At 42.9% G+C, this 21385-nt stretch overlaps 1 protein-coding gene across 1 annotated transcript in view; it reads left to right on the top strand.

Annotated features, from left to right (window-relative positions):
- The first annotated feature begins 8655 nt into the window (after positions 1-8655).
- Positions 8656-21385, top strand: part of Frem1 (FRAS1 related extracellular matrix 1) — a 126119-nt gene continuing 113389 nt past the window's right edge. The window contains exons 1-4 of the mRNA XM_075946037.1: positions 8656-9166; positions 13133-13227; positions 15924-16225; positions 18162-18346. Of these exons, the coding sequence (XP_075802152.1) occupies positions 8915-9166; positions 13133-13227; positions 15924-16225; positions 18162-18346 (834 nt within the window). The 5' untranslated portion in view covers positions 8656-8914. The remainder of the gene's footprint in view (positions 9167-13132; positions 13228-15923; positions 16226-18161; positions 18347-21385) is intronic.

Here is a 21385-nt window from a genome sequence, read left to right as displayed (position 1 = left end):
ACACACACACACACACACCACACACACACACACACCACACATACACACACCACACACACACACACACACACACACACTTTAAAACTGGAGTGGTTCAGAATGCTCTCCATGCATTGTCTTAGGAAGTAGGTAGTGATTTTTACGTATTTGAGAAACACAGAGTAGGTAACTTATCCAAGGCCATCATCATTCCAACCTTGTACTTGCTAGTGGAGCCCTGTTTTGCCCAATAAGGACTCTGACACTTGGTTTCTTTGTTACACTGATTCACATTGTGCTAAACCTTTTTACTCCTCCCGGTTTGTTTCATAAGCCCCAGGGTCTTTTATCTACAGCATTTAAACCTTTAACAATCTCTGCTATGGTTCCAAACTACAATGGGTGACTGTGCTCAGTCAGTTTCACTGGAGGCAGTGAAGTCGAAGAACTGGCTGTCACTTTAAGAGCGCTAATTAACAAAGGGGCTTCCTACCCCCATCCTAGTATACGCTCTGACCCCTTACACTGTAAGCAAGGTTTAAAGGCCTTGAAGCCAACAAACTGTTTCATAATTGCAGACTCTTATATGAATAAAATACAGGTTGGTTCATTCCTTAACATTGTTTTCTCCATAAAAATATTTTTAAAGTAAAAACATATCATTTAAGGATCTTAAAAATCAACATAATAAGAATATACTGTTAGCAAAAGCACACACATATGTACATTGGCATACTAAAAAAAAATCTTTAAGGGAAAAAAAATCCCTTTGAATTTTCAGGCTTTTTCTTTTCTCATTATTCTTGTCTCTCTGAGAAAATCACTTAGCAAATCCCTTGTTTGCTGAGACTGTAGGGCTTTTCCACCCCTGGGGCTTCTGCAGCAGTTGAGGCTCCATAGGAGCTTAAGAGCCAACTTCCTGTTGTCTTTTTAGAAAGTGGCTCAAGTCTGGAAGGAAGGCAGCACAAAGAGGTCCCCAGGATGAAGGAAGAAACATCCTGAGTTGAACACGTCTTCCTCAGAGTGGCTGCTACTCCTGCTGCTGCTGCTGCAGCTGTGGATATGACCTTTGGACCTTCGGAGATTTTGGACGCTCGCTCATGATGGCTTCTAATAAGGGGCAATTAGACTTCCCTACCTCAGGGAAAAGGGGACAGAGGATCCAAAGTCCCTGGCAAAGGCCTGCTAAACCTTTATTTCCTCAGCTATGCACAGAGAAGGACTTTGTCTATTACCAGACGGCCTGTTCGTCCTCAGGACTCTTCCTGACTTGCATTTCAATGCCCTTGGTGGCCAATTCATACCACATGTGATTTGAATTCAATTCATTTGTGACATGGACAATTATATTCAGCTGTAGGTTTATACAACTTTAAAATTTGATTTATATAGATTATTTTGGAAAATATGTGCAGAAAAATTTTGGTCATTTAAAAAACACATCATAAAAACCCCAAGGCAGCTTTGAAGTTTACTCTAATTGGAACTTGCAAGGTTTTAGTGTGGAAAAGAGTAAAAAAGTTGTGTTGACTTCCTTCCCGTTCTCGCCAAGGCTCTAACGGCCTCTGTATGTTTGGGAGGGTGGGATGGGTTGATCATGATCTGCCTATTTTTTACACAAAATTCTATTGTTGGTTTATTTTCTTTCTTAGGGGTTCTTAGGGCACTTGTAGTAGCTTAACTGTGAGTCAGAGACAGGCATGGTGGCAATGGTGGCACATGGTCCTAATCGCAGTAATTGGGAAGGTGAGGCAGTGTTTGAGGACAGGCTGTGCAGCATCATGAGACTCTACATCAAAATAACCAAATAGATGGATAGATCACAGACAGATGTAGCTGATAGGTGTAAATAGATGATAGATAGGCTCCCATAGACAGAGAGAGCTGTGAGCCATGTGGCCTCATCCACACGGAGGATAAAAAGAACCAGCAATCTTCTTCAGTCAAGGGGTGATAACTATTTGGCATGCTGCTGAGAAGAGTAGTGAACTAAAGACAAATTCTGCAAAGCATAAACCAAATTAACAAAGCCATGTGATAGGTGATTGGTGACTGTGCTGGGCCCAGGCAGGGAAGAGCAGTTGACTGCCATGTTTTATGTAGCTACCACTATAAAACCAGAGATGAAGGGCAGTGAGTGCGGGTTCTCTTCCAGGAGCATCCCAGCTATCATCCCAGCATCACTGGGAATTTCCATTTCTATGAGAAGCTGGGGGACTTGGGAATCCACTGTTGCTCCTCCTGTGCCTAGAAAAGCTTACATCAATGCAGAGAACACCTGCTCTCAGGGCTCAGCCCACAGCCAAGGAAGAAATACAAGCACACAGGTCTCTCATGTCAGTAAAATGATATTAAATTGCTTGCTTCTGCTCAGGACAGTTCAGGAGAAAGTTTCTATATGGAAACCTTTGTGGATTTTTATATGAGTCCAACACAGGGCGATTTTATGCTTTCAGAACATTTTCACACATTTGTATCAGCTTGTAAAAGAATATTTAGAATACATGTTTTTCACACGAAGGACCAGCGATGGTGGGAAATGGTCAGGAAAAGAAGGACTGATTTGCAGGCGACCCATGAGAGGTTTGAAATACTGCAGAACAGCTGACCGTTGAAGGCAAGCTGGTGGGTGTGAAAAGTAGTTACTAACCATTCAGGCCGTACAAAAACACAAAACAACTAGCAAACTTTCAGAGGTACCAACGGCCCTACCTTCGGGGAAGAGACAGAAATCTTTAATAAATAAATAAATTAAAAAATAAAAAATAAATAAAAGTTGAAGGTTAAAAAAAATGGTTCAGTAAGAAACCTATATGGATTAAACAATGGCTTTTAACAAGAGAGAAACTGCAGGATTTAGAACAGCTGGTACAGGAGCAACTAGATGCTCAGCATATTGAAGAATCAATTAGGCTTTGGAATTCTCCTGTATTTATTGTTAAAAGAAATCTGGAAAATGGAGAATGGTGACAGATATAAGAGCTGTTAATAAGGTGATTCAACCAATGGGCCCTCTACAGTCTGGAATTTCTTTGATTTCTTCCCTATTGCCTAAAGGATAGCTCTTATAGTTATTGATTTACAGAGGAAAAACTTGCCTTCACAGTACTACTTATAATAATTCTCAGCCTACTAAAAGATATCAATGGAGGGTCCTCCCACAGGGAGTGCTAAATATTCTCACCCTATGCCACTATTTTGTAAGTCAGCCATTGGAAATAATATGTAAGCGATTACATGAATCTATAGTTTACCATTATACTTCATTCTGGGCTACTGTGGGACTCTTTTGTATGCCAACAGGCAGGATTTGCTTTTTTTTTCCAAAGCAAAGTCTGATGGGGCTCAAAGCCATGCTCTAAGCTCCCCTGAGTGGTCTAGCCCAATAACCCTAGTAACTCTTTGACCCATGGGAACCCATAACAGTGACCTAAACAAGCAATTGGCAGGTGGATTCTGAGGAGTTGACTTGGGCCTATGTTGAGACCAAGAAAATGAAATTCTCAAGATGTGTTACATTTCTATTTGAGTGTTGGTCAGCAATATTGGCTACATTCAGACCCAGGGACTCCGCCAGGGACATGACAATCACCACCATTTTGTCTGTTGAGATAAAAGACCTTCATCATCCATGATATCTTACTGCTTGAGAATCTTTGTTATTTTTCTGTTTTTCTTCTTGTTTCTGTCTTTTCCCTTCTCCACTTTGCCATGTCTTGAAGTAGAAGAAAAAGTAAAAACAGCAGTGTGTTTTCCCTACAGAAGTTAATTAAAACATAAATAAAACACAAAAGCATCCGTGTATCGATGGTCCCTGACTCTGCAGCCATCTCATAGATCCTGTTGATTGAAGGATACATTTTATTTGTTGTTGAATCTGTAAATTGTTACTCTTATACCCCTTTCCCCCTTTTAATTGTTTAGCCTCTGCTTGATTTTGAAATTTGTTATTCAGTTTCTTACTATGCATTCTGCTTTAAGATTGTAAGGGAAAAATGGAAATGTACTCTGGCTTTTATGGATAGTAAGTTATCATAAGAGAAATGAAGGCAGTATTTGCTATAATATCTTAAAGTATATCAGAGAGAAGTTTATTTGGCTTTCTAAAGTTGTGTACATAAAATAAAACTTTGATTTATATTGCCTGTCTTAAGACATTGCTAACCAAAATCTAAAGTTATCAAGTGCAAATCAATGAGCTGCGTCAACACCCCAGTGCTGAGGGAACTTCAAATGAGAAATTCCCGCCACAACATTGGCTTATATGCAAGCCTGTGGGTTCATTTTCTTTATTGCCAATTTGATGTGGGAGGCTGAGCCCAGTGAGGTCAGTAACACTCTTGGACAAATGGTCCTAAGTGATATATGAAAGCAAACTGAACAAGCCAGAAGGAGCAAGCCAGTGAGCAGCACTCCTCTGTGTCAGTTCCTGCCTTGGCTTCCTCTGATGATAGACCAGTTGAGACATGTAAGTCAAATACTCCTCTCCCCCACCAAGCTCATTTTGGTCATGGTGTTTATTGCCACAGTAGACAGAAAACTAATGCAGCTCCTTGGAAAGTTTTCTTTCTTATATACATACATGAACACACAGAGGTGCAGCTTTTATTGTTTTACCAAATGGAAACAAAACATGCATTCTCCTCTGCATTTGATCTAATTCACAGCATTTTGTGAAAATGATTCCAAGCCAAGAAGTGCATTCCCAAATGCAGTATATGGCCACATCACAGTCCCTGGTCTGAGCAGGTTGACTCTGTCCAGTCATTCCATTGGCGATGGGCATTTGCTTTGTCTGGGGTATTGCTACTCTGTTGAAGGCTGCTTTGATCTCTGTGGGAGGGATTCCCAATATGCTTAGGGATCACAGAATAGAGAGATTTACAGTTCCTCATGTGTTTACATAAGGTGATGACTGGGAAAGGCTGGTTGGCTGTTGAAGCTACTTCCCCAAAGGCCTCAGAAAATGGCCTTTTCCAGAGCTAGAAATCCCAATGTTGAAGGTGAATTGTTGAGCCCAAGTTCATGTGTCCTTTTATGATAACTTTCGGCAGTTGGGTTGACTTGGTGTCTTAGTTAGTTAGGGTTTCTATCACAGAGAAGACATCTTAAGAGTTTCTTTCATCTTACAGTCTGCAGTCCACCATCCAGGGTAGTCAGAGCAGGGACTCCAGGCAGGAGCCTGGAGGCAGGAACTAATGTGCAGGCCATAGAGGAGTACGGGCATACTGTCTTACTCCCTCTGCCATGCTCAGTCTGCTTTCTTATACAACTCAGGACCACCTGCCCAGGGATGGCAGCGAGGAAGATCCCCAGTGAGGAGCTGGACCCTCCCACATCAATCATTAATCCAGAAAAAGCCAGAGAGACTTACTTCAGAGGCCAATCTGATGGAGGCATTTTCTCAATTAAGAATCCCCTTTCCCACATGACTCTAGCTGACATCTTGATTGATTGATTGATTGATTGATTGATTGACACTGTTTTTCATGATGGTAGTTCTTTCCCTTTTATTTGAAACGATGTCTCACTTTGTAGACCAGGCTATCTTTGAAATCACAGAGTACTCTACCTTTTCTGATGCCTGACTTGGTCCACTATAGTCAGCAAAAGTGTATAGCAGCTTTACCAGTTAAGCTATAGTTTCACAGTTCCTGGTAGCTGCTATGGTTTCAGCTCACTGGGCTCCAATAGAGTGGAGAGAAAGACTTAGGGTGGATCCACTTTGACACTGATTCTGGTCGCCTGCAGAATTTACTTCCCTGTATCAAGAGAGCTCACACAGGCTTGCTGCTCCCAGGTCAGCATGGAGTTTGATGCCGCAGCTAAGACCTGTGTCCTACAATGCAGTACCAGGTCATGTGATCAGTCAGTGATCACTTTCACCTAATCCTGTCAGCTGAGAATGTCGCAGGTTCTTCTGTACCTGGGGGAAAAGGTCTTTCAGATTCAAGAAAGCTAGAATTATCACACATACCCTGGGACCTGCCTAACATGAACAGCAAGCAGGAACCAAGAGGCTTTTGCCTGGATTATTAAGAGACAAAAAAAGGAAGTAGCCAAAAAGTTGGAGTTGCTGCTAACTTAGCCAGAAAGGAGGCAACCAGGAATTTCATCTGGCACTTAGAGAAGGAAACACTTGATACACCTAAGGTGGGCTGGTGGCAAGTAGAAAAACATAAGACTCTGAAGGTAAGGGTGTGTGTGTGGGGCTCATTACATGCAAATGGTATCCAGTTTTAAGAAATAGCCCTGGGGATTGAGGAATGACACAAACAGGTCCAAGGAATGGACCCTAGTGCCCAAAGGCAAGCCTGAGAGCTGAGTTTGACCCAGGGAAGTCCACGGAGGAAGGACAGAACCAAGTCCCATAGGGCGTCCTCTGACCACACACCCGCACACATACCCACATATATGCAACTAAATAAGTGTGGTTTAAAAAATAAAGCGGAGTGGTGGAGAGAGGCAATGGAGGGGGCTGAGCAGGAGTGTGGGGAGAGGAAGCCCTTGCAGGCCTGGCATGTTCATTCCGCTAGCCCAAATCTCAGAAAGCACTTTTCTCCTTTATCCCTCGCTCCTCTCCCCAAATGGCTTGCTTCTTTGTGTGGTCTTGGGGGACAAGTGGAAAGGGTAAAATGATTTGACTTTGTTGTGAAAAATTCTACAACCGAATTTGCATTTTTACACAAATAAGCCAAGATAGCTTGAGTATGGACAGCCTGGTCAGTGGGAGTCTGCGAACAGCTTTATTTTAGGGCTGACATCATTCAAAACAGGCCAGTCTGTAAAGATTTATACGCCCTCAGGTGACACAGGACAGATGTCATCTGTGAAAGGTTTCAGATAAAGACACGGGACAAATTTCCCTCTAATATATTAAAGGTGGACCCTACAAGGCATTTGTGAAATCAGGTCAGATACATTTCTTTATCAATCAAAGACATGATCTAATGAAACCAATGCCTTGAAACCATCTCATTTAAAATGTTTGTGGTAAGGTAATGAGAAACACGATGCTTTTAAAAAGGAAAGAAAAAAGCTGTGGTTTGGAGAAACATTCGTGCCCAGCAGGCTCTCACCGCCTCAGTGAGTCCTGTCCCACGATGATGGTGGGACATGCATTCCAGTTTTCCATAACCCTGGACACAGGAGGCATTATTGCCCAGGCTTCTTCCCAGCCCCTGTGCTTCTCCTACCCTTCTTTGCTGAGCAAAGCATCCCTTCCATTTCTCATGTGCGACTAGGCATCATCTACAAAGCTGTCATCAGGCCGAGTTTGCTTCCCTTGGCTGTGGTTTCTTCAGACTTCTCCCACAGAGTAGAAGAAAACAATTTTTCAGGGTTCTCAATTTTTATGGTGAGGTTTTTGCTGTCAAGAGAGGTGACCTAAACTTCTTGGCCATCCTTATTTTTGGCTTCCTTGAGGTGCTCATCAAGGCCTTCTTGCTGCTAGCTGTGTGCTTCATGAGCTACTGGGTGGAGGCCTTGCAGGACATGAGGGGGTGGACAGAGTAGGCGGGGCAGGGAGCGATGTGTGGAAATGGAGTGCCCCCGGATTTTAGGGTACCACCCGCTGGTACGTATTTCACTTTTCACTTATTTATTCTACAGTTCCTCTGCAGGAAAAGATTGCAATTATGAAGATGTAAGTTTTTTTCTTTTTTTTTCGAGACAGGGTTTCTCTGTAGCTTTGGTGCCTGTCCTGGAACTAGCTCTTGTAGACCAGGCTGGCCTCGAACTCACAGAGGTCCGCCTGCCTCTGCCTCCCGAGTGCTGGGATTAAAGATGAGCGCCACCACCACCCGGCAAGATGTAAGTTTCTAAGGCAAGTGCTCTACCGCAAGCTATAGACCTGCTTGGTGTGAGACTTCTCCATAGGACAGCCACCTGCCACTAGTCATTTAAATGGGCTCTGGAATTCAGGATATGTGGAAATACATTTATTTTCAAGTCTTTTCAGTTCTTAAAAAACAGAAAAAAATAATCACGAGGTTGTAGAAAGGAAAACAGCTCCATCTGGGCAGATCGAGTTTGCGGTGACAGAATTAGCCTTAGAGATGATGACGTAAATGCATGTCCATACAGTGAAATTAGCTGTGTACTTTGAGCTATGCCACTGTTTCTCCAAGGTCCCATTTGTGTGTAAGCAATAGCTTGAATGCTTGCTTAGAAAATAATCATTTCCACCGGTTTCCCCTGAAGAGTCTCTTAGGTGGCCTCATTGCCCACCTAAGTTCATTGGACCAATTGTTAGGCATACTTCTTAGCTGGGTTCTATTGATTTTGAATTACCCATGTTCTCAAACAATGTACAAAGAGTACTCTCAGCTTTCCGGCACAAAGTCGAGTGGTCCTCGTTTAACGAATAGGGAAATGAAAGCCAAGAACGCACAGCTTGCGTTGCTGTGCTCTAGCAATGAGGCAGAAGAATCCTGCTAGACCACACAATTGACATCCCACGAGGTCCACTGCATCCGGAAGCAACAGCTACGAGCAGAGTAATGAAATGGCTGCCTTGTCTTTCGGGTGGGCCTGGAGGTCAAGTTAGTTTATTTGCTTTTAATTTAGCCGAAATTATAGGCCAGCTGAAAGATCCCTTTGTTGGGAACAGCTCCTTAACTAGCTGCACAAACCTTTCGTCTCTCCTTTTCCTCCAACCTCTTCTCCTGTTTGCAGGATTAGAAAAGCACTTGGGAGGCACATTAATCTTGCCAGCGTTGTCAGGAGTGATCAGCGAGTTTTATTAAAAATCCCAGATTGCCTGAAAGGCCTCCTTGTCTGAGTCTGAATGGAAGGGGCATGGTAAGATCTTGGGGCATGCTATCGGGACCCCTGGTCTCGCCCCCTGGACTGCTAGCTGACACTCTGGAAGGAAGTACAAGAGTCCTGCTCTGCTGAGCAGATTGTACCTGCAGACAGAACTGGCCCCGGCATCATGAACTCTTCAGGTTGTACTGGACCCAAGGTCCTGCTGTTCTTACTGCTCCGGCTGCTTCTGCTGCACCTGGACCTGGCCAACTCCACCTTCATCAGCATCAACCGGGGCCTGCGGGTGATGAAGGGCGGCTCTGCCTTCCTGTCTGGAGATCATCTGAAGTTTGCCGTCCCCAAAGAGAAGGATGCCTGTAGAGTGGAGGTGGTGATGAATGAACCGATAACCCAGAGGGTTGGGAAACTCACGCCACAGGTAGGTCACATTCCACTTCTGTTCAGAATGTGTGTGTGTGTGTGTGTGTGTGTGTGTGTGTGTGTGAACAAAGTGTGGGAAGTCGGAGGCATCTCTTAAGGGTCTCTTAAGCCATAATTATGAGTATTGTATCATCTTTGAAACCAAGGAATTAAAAGGCACAGGCATGGGAATCTCTTCTCTTTTCTCAAAGAGGTGGAGCGTATTTTTGACTGCTTTGAAGATTATATTTATTTGTATGTGTAGACAAGGGCATGCCACAATGCACTTGTGTGGGTTAAAGAACAACTTTCAGGAGTCAGTTCTCTCCTTGAAATGGAGAATAAGCAGACCACTGAGCTCGTTGGCCAATGCCTTTACCCTCTGAGTTATTGCGCCAGCCCTGGTTTTGAATATTCTTGACTGGATTCATATGATGAGCCTGTCACTGGTGTGTTCTAGTCTGAATTATACTAGCATATTGCAGGAAACAAGGGTTCAACTCATTCAGATGTGTGCACATCTTTTCTTAACAATGCACAGTTACCAGTCAACCTTCCCAGTGTCCCCTCTCATTGCAGAGAATTTCCAGGTCTTACCAGGTGCTTGGCCCTAGAGAATAGCTAGTAACTCAGCAGGGGAAAAAGAGAGCGTAAGGAAATTATAGGTTTCTTGGTCTCTTATTTTAGGGGACAGGGGAGAAAGAAGGAGGAAAGAGAAAGATTGAGCTAGAGAGATTGAAAAGAGAGAGATTAAAAGAGAAAGAGATACCGAGAGTCAGACTGTAGTGAGTGGTCGCTTGGAGGGTGTGCTGTGACCCTCAATTCTGGACCCCCAATTCTCTCACTCATTTGCAAGTGAAGTATTCCTAAAGATAGCAAGATTTCTAGACTGATTTCTTAGTTTGATCCTGTTAAATTTGAGACATTTTTAGGTCATATTCAGACCCCACAATAACAAAGGGAAATCGTGATGACCTTTTCATTATGTGAATATGAGTCTCACAGAGTAAGACCTTCAAGTCATCTGTGTGTCAAACTTTCTCTGATTTTAAGACAAAAATCAAGTTATCATGAAGATAGGTGCATCAGAGACAACAAAATGCTCAACTAGATTAGGAGATCCTTGACTGTTCAGGAACACCTCCAAGTGCCCTCCCTTGTCATCTAGTGTCTGCTGATTATTTGAAAAAGGCCCCATCTGGTGCTGGATGTGCATGCGTGTTTCTCTAGGAGTAAATACGACACAGCAAATGGATTTGCAGCCTCTCAAGTGGACATGTGATGTGACCTCTACCTTCTAAACTTTATTTCACAGTAGCCTATTAGAGCGCCAACCTTTTTCATTACCGCTTTCCCATGTGTCATAGATATGTCTATAGAAACACTGTTTCTCTCCACTTTTTAAAATCTAATTTTAAATTCTGATAATTTCAGGAAAGATAAGGTTCCCAGGTCAAGTCTCATTTGAGGAAAACTTATGCTTGTTTTAAATCCAGAGTGGTTCCACCCTGCCCAGGGATTTACTTAGTATGAGTTTTTGAATTAAGCGTGGCTGAGTGCATAAATGCATATGTACACACACACACACACACACACAGAGCTAAACAAACATTACTCCTTAATAGAGCTTATGAGGAAGCTGCGAGCTAGGCTTATGTGAACGCATTCCTAGCAAGACCATTGTATTAACAGCACCCTGCTGCGTAACGAAGAGTTTTGTGGGATTTGCACAGAAATGTTTTGTTCAACATCTGTTCAATCAGTGTTTTCATCTCATTACTGAAGTTTGTCTTCGAACCAACAGGTTCATTCCCGTTGCGTGTTAGGAGAGCCGCTTGCGTGGGTTCCTACTAGTGCCGTCTGTCTCCATTACCTCCTGGATAGCCACTTAGACAGATCAATGGCTCTCAGATTCCAGGGCAAGACTTCTCCACCCCCAGCACTCCCCACCTAGACCAGAGGAAAACGTTTTCTGGGTGGGAAAAAAAAATCACCTTGGTTTAGTGCTGAGCTTGCTGGTTTCGAATCTGAAATACAGCATTAAGAAAACATCTCTAGTTTGAACCACTTCACTGTCATTAAAGTGAGTAATGAGTCAGGAATGTGTGACAATTTAATTATAAATTGTAATTGAAAAGCAGTTGAAGTGGAAAAAAACAAAGCTAGACAGTAATTAGAAAAGGATTTAGCTCTCCTTTGTTTTAGTTGGTAAATTTATGGTCAATCATGGTTGTCGCCTTTTATAAAAGGAGAACATATTAGGAAACACGGAACAGATGTTTCTTTTAACAAAGCAGATTGTCTCTTTATTACCATGCCTATTCGTCAGTGATATGGGAAGGGCTTCTCTTTATCTTCTTCCTGGTTGTCAATTCAAAAAAGGACTAGGAACTCATTCCGACCAGTGAGAATGTCTTCCCAGGGTGGGTTATGTTGTCTGGAAATGTTTGAGGCTGTAAAAGGTGCTATGATTGTCATACAGTGATCTGTGGATGAGCACAGGATGTTTCTCAGGACTTTGCCACCTTGGGCAGAGCAGGGCAAGTCTGTGACTAGAGTCTTAAAGCAAAAAGCCAGGTCCTAATATAAAATAGTTATTTCTTAATGATTATGAATGAGGTGATGTGGTTTAATTACAACTTTATTGAAGGAGAGTAAATTATTTTTGGTTCTCATCAGCCATTTGGTTTTTTTCTGCCATAACTATCAAAGCTGTCATTTGCAGGAGTGTGAGAAGCAACTGTAGGTCCTGTTGACTCTCATTAGCACAGCAGTGAACACAGCCAGTGTCTCCACCTTTGAACATAAAGATTTTAGCTGAAAAAGAAAGAACAAAAGCCACACAGAGCAGCGTGTCTGTGGGTGGGCAAATGTGTTATCTAGACACACAGAAAGACCTCTCCAGTTCAATTGCCCTAAGTTCCCGAAGGGGATAAACATTCTTTTTGATGAATAGCAGATATTTACAAAACAGTATAGTTTATAGACACAGAGTTATTTAGAGAAGTGACATCCATTAGTTTGTTTGTTTCACCTGTTTGGATTATCATAAGTTAGACATCAACAAAACAAGACACAATTATGAATAAAATGGTGCATGGCTATAGGGGTATGGAAGAAGGGGTTTCTGGTAAAAAGATGCTTGCACCCATCCACTAATAGAACATAGGCACTCCCTCACCGGCCCTCTTCTCCTCCCCTCCCCCCCAATCCCTTCCATCTCACTTCATCTCCACTCCTTCTCCTTCTTTGTTTTTTTTTCTTTTGAGACAGAGTCTTACTAGCCTAGTATCCCACGCTGGTGTGAACAGGACTTTTGGAAAGAAGCTGTGTCTGCAAAGACCAGTTGGTAAGACTGGTTGACTGATTAAAACTTCAGTGATGTTGAGAGGTTGGGATGTTGCTGGTCCAGAGACTAAATAGCGATTCCTTGCCCAGCTTCATGTGAGAACTAACGTCCTGAGACTAACAGATAACAACCTTTTAAAATCTATTAACTGAGCAGACCACTGGCTTCTACCAACCCCAAAGCTAAACTGTCATCAGATAACATCTGAGGCAAACAGAACAAAAGAAAATCTTCCCCCATCTTGCTATAACCACCTCTCTGTTTCATGATCTTTTCTTTCTGTAAAACTAGGAAAATGCTTCTCCATTAGAACATGGGATTTAGGATAACCCAGATCTGCATTCTCAGGCCATGGCTACTCAGAATGGCTCCAGAATAAATTACTTTCTATTCTTTTTAAGGAGGTCTGTTTTGTTTGTTGTTTGGTTTCTCACTGACACTGGTCTTGGACTTACTGTGTAGCCCAAGCTGAGTTTGAGTTCATGATGCCCCTTCCCTTGTCAGCTTCCCAAGCTGATCGCTAGTGTGTGTCCACACAACCAGCCAGAACACAGTTCTTCAGGCCGTACTACAGGGCTAGAGAAATAAAGCTCCGCATTGGTTTTCTCAGACATTTTTTTTCTTCATGCGAACTAGGTCTTTGATTGCCATTTCCTTCCCAACGAAGTGCAGTATGCTCACAATGGATGCCCAATTCTTGATGAAGATTCTGTGAAGCTTAGACTCTACAGGTAAGTGGCACAGAAAGCCATCTTATTATTTATCTTATTTTATTTTTGCCTGTAAGTCATGTCCTGTACTTCCTGGGCATTTTCTACAACTATATTTATCGCAAGGGAATTGTTAGAATCCAGTAAGAAAGCTATCGACAGAAACTGGAGAGCTGAGTGAGTGGGGAATAATTGTAGCCAGTCTTCAATGCATTTGTCTCTTCTTCCTTGCGACTTTCTACAGATTGCTTGTTTCCCTCCAGTCTTAAGAAGAACTTCCTATTACTCCAGCCCATTGCTTAACTTTGATAGTTCAACCCTTTGTTGCTGTGAAAACTACAAACACAAGTTCCTTATGAGAATCGGATAGACATTTATTATAAAATTGAATAAAGCCCTTCTGTTTGATTGCCGGTTGCTTAGTTATAGGAAATGCAGTATCTTCCATTTCTAAACATTAAATAACACAAGTGTGTTTACAATCAATGATGAAATTAAACATTCCTTAAAGGGAGTGAGAGGTAGTTTATTTTGGACCCATTTGACTAATGATTGCATGGCTATATAATCCTGTAAAACACCTCCAACCTATGTACACAAGAGAAAACCCATGCTTACAAAAGCTTATATGAAATGTTAATAGTTAATAATAATTGTAAAGCCTTATTCATAATAGCTAAAAGGTTGAAGGAATTGAACTGATAAATGGTATAACTGCACAATAGAATGTTAACCACAAAACTAGTTAAGTCCTGATTTGTACAATGTGAATTAACCCTAAAAACATTATCCAAGTGAAAGCGGCCATCCACAAAAGAATGGTTCCATTTATATGAAATATCTTAATGGGTGGTCTATAGAACCAGAAAGTAGATTGGTGGCTGCCAAAAGCTGGAGGAGGCACAATCAGGGAGCCACTAGAGTTCCAATCACCAAAGAAAAGTCACCAACAAAATGCTGTGCCCAAGACGTGAATCGGCACTAAGGCTTCCCTAGGAAGCTACAGTAGCAATACAAAGGGGTGTTTGATCTTTCCAAACTTCAGAGTCAAACCAAACCAACTTCAAACAGCTTGCCAGGAAAGATTTGGAGGGTTAGAGGAGCTGCCATGCCTTGGTCTTGAGGATTTTTGAAATAGAGCTCTCAAAAGGGCTGGAGGCAAGGGACCAGTTGGTTCTTTTTTGTTTGTTTGTTTGTTTGCTTGCTTTTTTAATTAATTAATTTATTTATTAAAGATTTCTGTCTCTTCCCCATCACCGCCTCCCACATCCCTCCCCCTCCCCCAATCAACCCCCCCTCTCTCATCAGCCCGAAGAGCAGGGAACCCGAAGAGCAGACTAGGTTCCTTGCCCTGTGGGGAGTCCAAGGACCTTCCACCTCCTTCCAGGTCTAGTAAGGTGAACATCCAAACAGCCTAGGCTCCCACAAAGCCAGTACATGCAGTAGGATCAAAACCCAGTGCCATTGTTCTTGACTTCTCAGCAGTCCTCATTGTCCGCTATGTTCAGCGAGTCCGGTTTTATCCCATGCTTTTTCAGACCCAGTCCAGCTGGCCTTGGTGAGTTCCCGAAAGAACATCCCCATTGTCTCAGTGTGTGGGTGCACCCCTCGCGGTCCTGAGTTCCTTGCTCATGCTCTCTCTCCTTCGGAGCAGTTGATTCTGCCGGAATCTCCTCTTCAGCCTCTTTGTCAAGCTTTTTGACTTCTCTCTGCTTTTGTTTCCTCATTGGTGAAAGGGGATGGATAATACCCACTGCAGGTTCCTATGCAGTTGGGATAGAGGCCTTACTAAAACACCTGGGCCAAATTACAGATGTGTCAGTTCAGAGCTGCACCTGTCAGGGCACACATCATTCCTGACCTCTCTCTCTTCTGCAGCCTGACAGTCCATCTCCAGTCTGCAAATATCCCAGAACAGAATCGCTGGGACCAAAACAACTACTCATTTAGTTTACACGGCAAGTGATGGGCTGAACACCCAAATTAGACTTAAAGACCCATCTGTTCAGTGGCATTTCTGAAGAACAAAAGTTCTTGACATGCAACGCTTCTTCACTCCTAAACTGAAGCTCCATCCATAAACTATATAGCCCTTAAGCTCTTCTGTTATGCATGTGCTAGAAGAGGGACTCAGGTCTCAGCGGTCATAGATGCTAGGATGGATGGTGATCTTGAGAGCAGGATTTGGAAATCAGATAGTTAAGGAGTAAAGCAGCAAGGAAAAACATGGACTCAAAGGTAGAGGTGGAGCCTTGGAAGCAGAGGCCAAAAGTCGAGGAAGAAATGGAACCAAACCCCACCCAAAGTTCATATTTTGTGATGGACAATTTTTGTTCTTAATTTGGTTTGGCCTTGATTGTATTTGAAATAGGTTCTCCCTAAATTGTGTGGGCTAGCCTCAAATGCAATCTTCATCCCAGGCTGTCCTCCAACTGCTAGTAAAACTGACCAGTGAGTTTTATTAAAAAGCCCAGATTGCCTGAAAGGCCTCCTTCTTTGAGTCTGAGTGGAAGGGGTATGGTAAGATACGTATACTTTCAGGACCCCTAGTCTTTCTAGACTGTGAGTAGATTACTCAGGGCAGAATTGCCTCAGCTGGGATTGGGGACATACATCACCAGACCCTGATCGTGGAGAGCCATCTTTAAGATGAATATATAAGTCTCAGAAGAATCTGAGCACTGACAAATGAGCCCTTTACCCTGTTCTTTCTCCAGATTTACTGAAACAGACACCTTCATGGAAACCTTTCTCTTGCGAGTCCATCTTGTGGAGCCAGACTGTAACATCATCCGCCTGAGCAGCAATATGCTGGAGGTGACTGAATTCTATGGATTGTCCCAAGCCATTGATAAGAACGTGCTCCAGTTTGACTATGATAGGACAGCCAACTTGGACTGCACCATCAGACTGGACCCAGTGGGGACTCATCTGCCAGCCCACGGCAAGCTGGTTCTGCTGAATCGTAAGCCAGAGGGACCTCGTGGAGATCAGCCGCACAGCTTTTTTTCAGAGACCCGTATGTACCTCTTCATAGTTAAGGATACCAAAACTGACCAAAATGGCTGTAAATGCTCATCCTGCACTATGAGGAAGAGTGGTGCTTAACAAATATAGGTTTTTAGCTTGTTGAACATGTAGGTTAGGACTAGTGAGAGGGCTCAGTAGGTCAAGGTCCTTGTCACCACCTTGATCTAGGAGAGAGCCTACACCTCCAAATCATCCTCTGATTGCAAAACTCAAACTATGACACCAATTCTTTCGGACACACACACACACCAGTGGGATGGTTTTGTAGATAGGAGCCCTGGCCTCCAAGCCTGCTGCCCTGAATTTGATCATCAGGCCTACATGGTGGAGGGAGAAAACTGATTTCCCCAAATAAAAATAAAATTAAAATATAACTTAAAACACATTCAAACAACAAAAGAAAAATGTAGGTTAGTTAAGGCTGTAGTAATATGAGCGGCGGGGCTGCATCCCCAGCACCCCGGCCGCCTGGCTAGCTTAGTCCGAAATAACAACACACAAATTGTATTCTTTTAAACACTGCTTTGCCCATTATATCTAGCCTCTTCTCAGCTAACTCTCGCACCTGGACTAGCCCATTTCTAATAATCTGTGTAGCCCACGAGGTGGCTTACCAGGGAGATTCTAGCCTATGTCCATCCTGGGTTGGAGCTTCATCGCATGTGCCCGGGAGAGGGGAGCATGGCATCTCTGCTCCAGAGAGCAGAGCTGTCAAGTCTGAGCTCACATCCTCTTCCTCCCAGCATTCTGTTCTGTTTACTCCACCCACCTATGTTTTAACCTATGAGAGCCAAGCAGTTTCTTTATTATAATTAACCAATGACCTTCCTCCATCATAAGGCTGTGAATTTGGAGACAGAACCAGACATACCTGGGTTTGCTGTTTGTTTTTAGTTATCAATGAGTTTAACCCTCCGTCAGATTGGAAAAGAGAACAGCTCTCTGTAGAGCTGTATAAAGATGGAGTAAGGGCATAGTTTGCTTAGCACAGGTCTGGTACATTATAGTGTCCATGACTTTCCAGCTACGATTATAACAACGACAGCAGTGTTGAGAGTGGATTGTTCTTTACTGAGTGAGTATTGCTGGGTTGTGTTCTAGTGAAGACTGTAGGCAGCAGACACGATTGAAATCCAGGATGATGATTGAACTGAATTCATTTAGTTACTGTATTTTTCAGTGTTCCATGTGTTAGCCAGTACACTTTGAACATTTTGAACACTTTCTATCTGTGTAGTAATATTCTAGCAACTGTGGGAAGACCTAGAGGCAGGCATATTATTGCCTGGGATTTTGGACAGAAGCTCACAGCTAAAGTTGAGCGTCAGTCATGTCATTGTGTTACCACAAGCGCTGGGTAAGAAGTAGAGTATCCATTTCCTGTATTAAGGAAAGAAGAGTCCTTGAGCATCAGTCCCTCAGCAAGAGTGAAATACAACAGGGAGAGACAGACATTAAGAAAGACAGTTATGGGTTCAAAAACGGGCTGGTTCAAGGAGCCAGAGAAGGGCTAAAGGAGGGTTTGCTAAGACCAACCAGGGCCGGGGAGGTGGGATTTCTGTGGGCAGACAGACAGTCCACATGAGGTTGTATAATGTAGAAGGAAATACTGACTGGACTGTGAAGTTCACAGTGAGCCACGGGCCTATTTGTCAGAGATATTCAAATACCACAAAACAACTCTTTAATTATTTTTCCTTCAATCTATCTTTTGGTGCGCAAAGTTAGATGAGACAACTGGTCACTTTCTTTTTTTCTTGTAAAGAATTTTAGGACCTCTCAGAACAATGACAGTCTAGTCATGAAGAAACATGTATGTTTAAGAGTCCTGGGGCAGTGAGTGAAGCTACAGCCAAGGCAGGAGGATGGCTTTGGGGTGTATGGTCACTGTGTTCAGGTGATTGTCTCAATGCGGTGCATTCCAGAGCTGAAGTGTCCCGGTGGAAGCTGTGCCCGGGGCCTGCAGGAAGTGGGGAGTCTGAGAGTGAGTTGTGAGGAGTTTCTGATGATGGGGCTTCGCTACCAACACACACGCCCCCCTTCACCCAACGTCGACTATATTGCCATCCAGCTGGATCTCACGGACAGAAGGAGTAAAACCACGTACAAGGTAGAGTTTGGAGCTACGCATTGGTGTCCTTAGCTGGCTCGTTGGAAAGCAGTTCCAGGGGGTACCCATGCTGGTGTCTGTTCAGAGGAGTTACTGCGCTATTGAGGGTTCAACCTCAGGCTTGTGGGGTGTGCCTGGAAGTGCTCCAACCAGCAGCTTAGGCATGTAAAATGAGCATGTAGTTTCCGTCTTTGTTTCTACTGTAGCTCTACAGCATGAGGAAGGGACGGGGGCTGTTTACATGCTAACTGTCTTCCACCTACAGTCAATATATATATATATATATATATATATATATACACATATATATATATATGTCTATGCATGAGTGTAAGCACGCATATGCACTGAGCATTGAACCTGAAGCCTTGTGTATGGTAAGAGTGGACTCGGACACACCCTACGCCCCATCCCCTCTTCAGCATTATTTATGGGTTGACCCTTTGTAAATTGTCTTTCTCCAGTGTTCCTTTATTTCTCCTTGACATCAAGACATCTGCTCTGTAAGCCCCCAAGGCACTGAGAGGCAAGACAGCCTAGTCCCATTTCGTATCTGCAGTGGAGTGAATCACCTGTGCTTTTGAGACCTTGGGACAGAGGTCTGGGTCCCCGAGGGGAGGGGTTCCCAAAGGCTCCTCCAGCTCTCTCTGTCTTCATTTTCCTTGCTCTCCTCCTTTCAACTTCATGCTGAAATGATGACTCACAGTGGATGCCTTCTTATGAAATATTTAGTACGCTACTCTAATGTTCACGTAGTCTGCAGTTTGGTAGGGAAACTGGGGACATAGTGTCCTGCGGATGCAGCCCAGGTTTATGCCGATATGAGGCGATCAATGGTGACTTTGGGTAAGACTTCCAGCATTACTGTACGCCTTCCCACTAGTGTTTCTCTGAATAAACCCAGTCTAGTGGTGAGCATCACTACCTAAGAAATCAGTGATTCCATAAATGATGAGAAAATGATGAAACAGGACTACAGAATCTTATGGTTGAGACATGGAAATAAAACTTAGATGGAGTGTTGCCTAATTCACCAGCCAAATCAGCCAGGGAGCTTTGCAAAGGACAGGTTTCCCTGTCTGTTGCTAGCAGTTATGAATGCTGGTGCCCAGATTGCTTGGGTTCAGACATATAGTTAATAGCCACCTGACTGTGGAATATAGGTCTCATTTTCTTCATCTTAAATGAGGGTGTTGGAACCTAACTCTTAGTAAGTGAGGGGGTTATATGAGACAATCCTTATGAAGTGTTTGCCACAGAGCTTGGCACATGGTAACCATATGCATATTATTGCTAAACAGCCACCAACAGAAAGAACTTGTGGTCAGCCAGGTTGGGAATAATAGTATAGCCCAGCCTCCTGTTCATAGCTGTGGCCTTGCTATTTATGGTTGTCTTATGGCTGACAGATCAAAACTGGACTCCACTGAGCCAACACATACTGTCTGTTTGCTTTGTTAAAAAACTCTTTCATTACCAATGACTTTTTACCTCCTTTAAAGATGTTATCTATTTTCCTCTTCTTTCTGATTGATTTTTTATAATTGTTCCCTTACCATGTATAGGGCTTTATTTGTGTTTTTAGGTCAGTTTCATCTTTAGCTTATGTCTTTCTAAATGAACTTAGGTTTTTTTTTTATTTGGACAAATCTCAAAACATGTTTATTTATAAATAAATATGAGGGCAGTGTGCACACTGGGAAAAAAGCATTGAAAACATGGGAAAACAAGAAGAAAATCAACCTGATTTTACTGATAGCCATTCTCTTACACGCAGACACACAGTGAGAACCACAGGCCGCAGAGCTCATGTGGTTGTTTCGTGGCATCGCCTTCTCTGCGAAGCCGTGAAGCTTGTCCTTTGGCTGCTTTTGTGGCTGTGTATTCTTGCTGATGGACTAAATACCCACTCACTCATAATATTTTCATCTACCTTAATGAATTACTTATTATCAGTACTGGGGATTGCACGGAGGCGCTCATGTGTGCTAGGCAAGTGCTCTACCCTGAGAGACGCCCACAGCCCAGTTTCTTCTACGGTTTTAAAGGTTGTTCTTTCCACATTTCTCTTTAACACCTAAGGTGAGTATTATCACACAGCTTTTCTGCAGCCAAATCTGCAAAACTATTTGTTAGAAGTGTGCACTAGCTCCCATGGATTGTAGAAAATCCTTCTCTGGTGTAAATGACCCACAGGCTAACTTTTTGTCCGTTTCCCCACTCCTTGCTGGTTCCATGCCGCTCGCCTGTAGACTTCCCTTGGTCATTCTTGCCTCATTTTTGATTCCAGATCAATAATTAAGTAGGTTACATTTAAAGCCTTTAAGTAGTTTTCTTTAAATCAACATTAGATTAAAACTGAAAATTCTTTGAGGAGGAGTTGGCATGTGAGAACCTTGCCATGCCGAGTCTTCTCATGCAGAACGTTTCTCTTTCCGCTGGACAAACATCATTCTACATGTCGATGGGAAAGAGACTTCCCTCTGTATGAGTCAAGCACACTTATTAAATCCTCCCGAGAAGTTCTTGTGAAACTACCAGGAGCAGAATCTTTTCCTCTCATGGTGTCTTTTCATTGGCGATTGGTGGTAAATAGGAAAGCAACTTTTTGGTATAATTTTCTTTTATCTGGCTTTTTTCCTAAATTCAATTATTTTAAGAAATTTTCGATTCTCTGGGATTCAAAAGACCATAATTATATCTTTACTAATGATGATAATTTGGGCCTTTCTTTTCCTGTAATTATTCCTTTTACTTCTGCTCTCTTCCCCCACGAGTTTGACCAGAACAATACTAAATATAATGCTGCTTATAGGCATTTTTTTGTCTCGGGTGGTCTGTCTATTTCAGCTGTACACATTGTCCTTTTAAATGCTTCTTGCCTTGATTCCATCTATTTGAAATGAATGTGGCCACTCTGGTCCCTTTGCACATCACAAATTTGGGTTACACTTTTACTTCCAATCTTTCTATGAACCCCAGTGTCTTTTATGTGAGGTCTACATGACTGGACATTTTCTTGCCATGATAGTTTTTTTG

The sequence above is a fragment of the Microtus pennsylvanicus genome, chromosome 13 (genome assembly GCF_037038515.1).
Source record: "Microtus pennsylvanicus isolate mMicPen1 chromosome 13, mMicPen1.hap1, whole genome shotgun sequence".
NCBI lineage: Eukaryota > Metazoa > Chordata > Mammalia > Rodentia > Cricetidae > Microtus > Microtus pennsylvanicus.
This window is presented reverse-complemented; position numbering and strand designations above follow the sequence as displayed.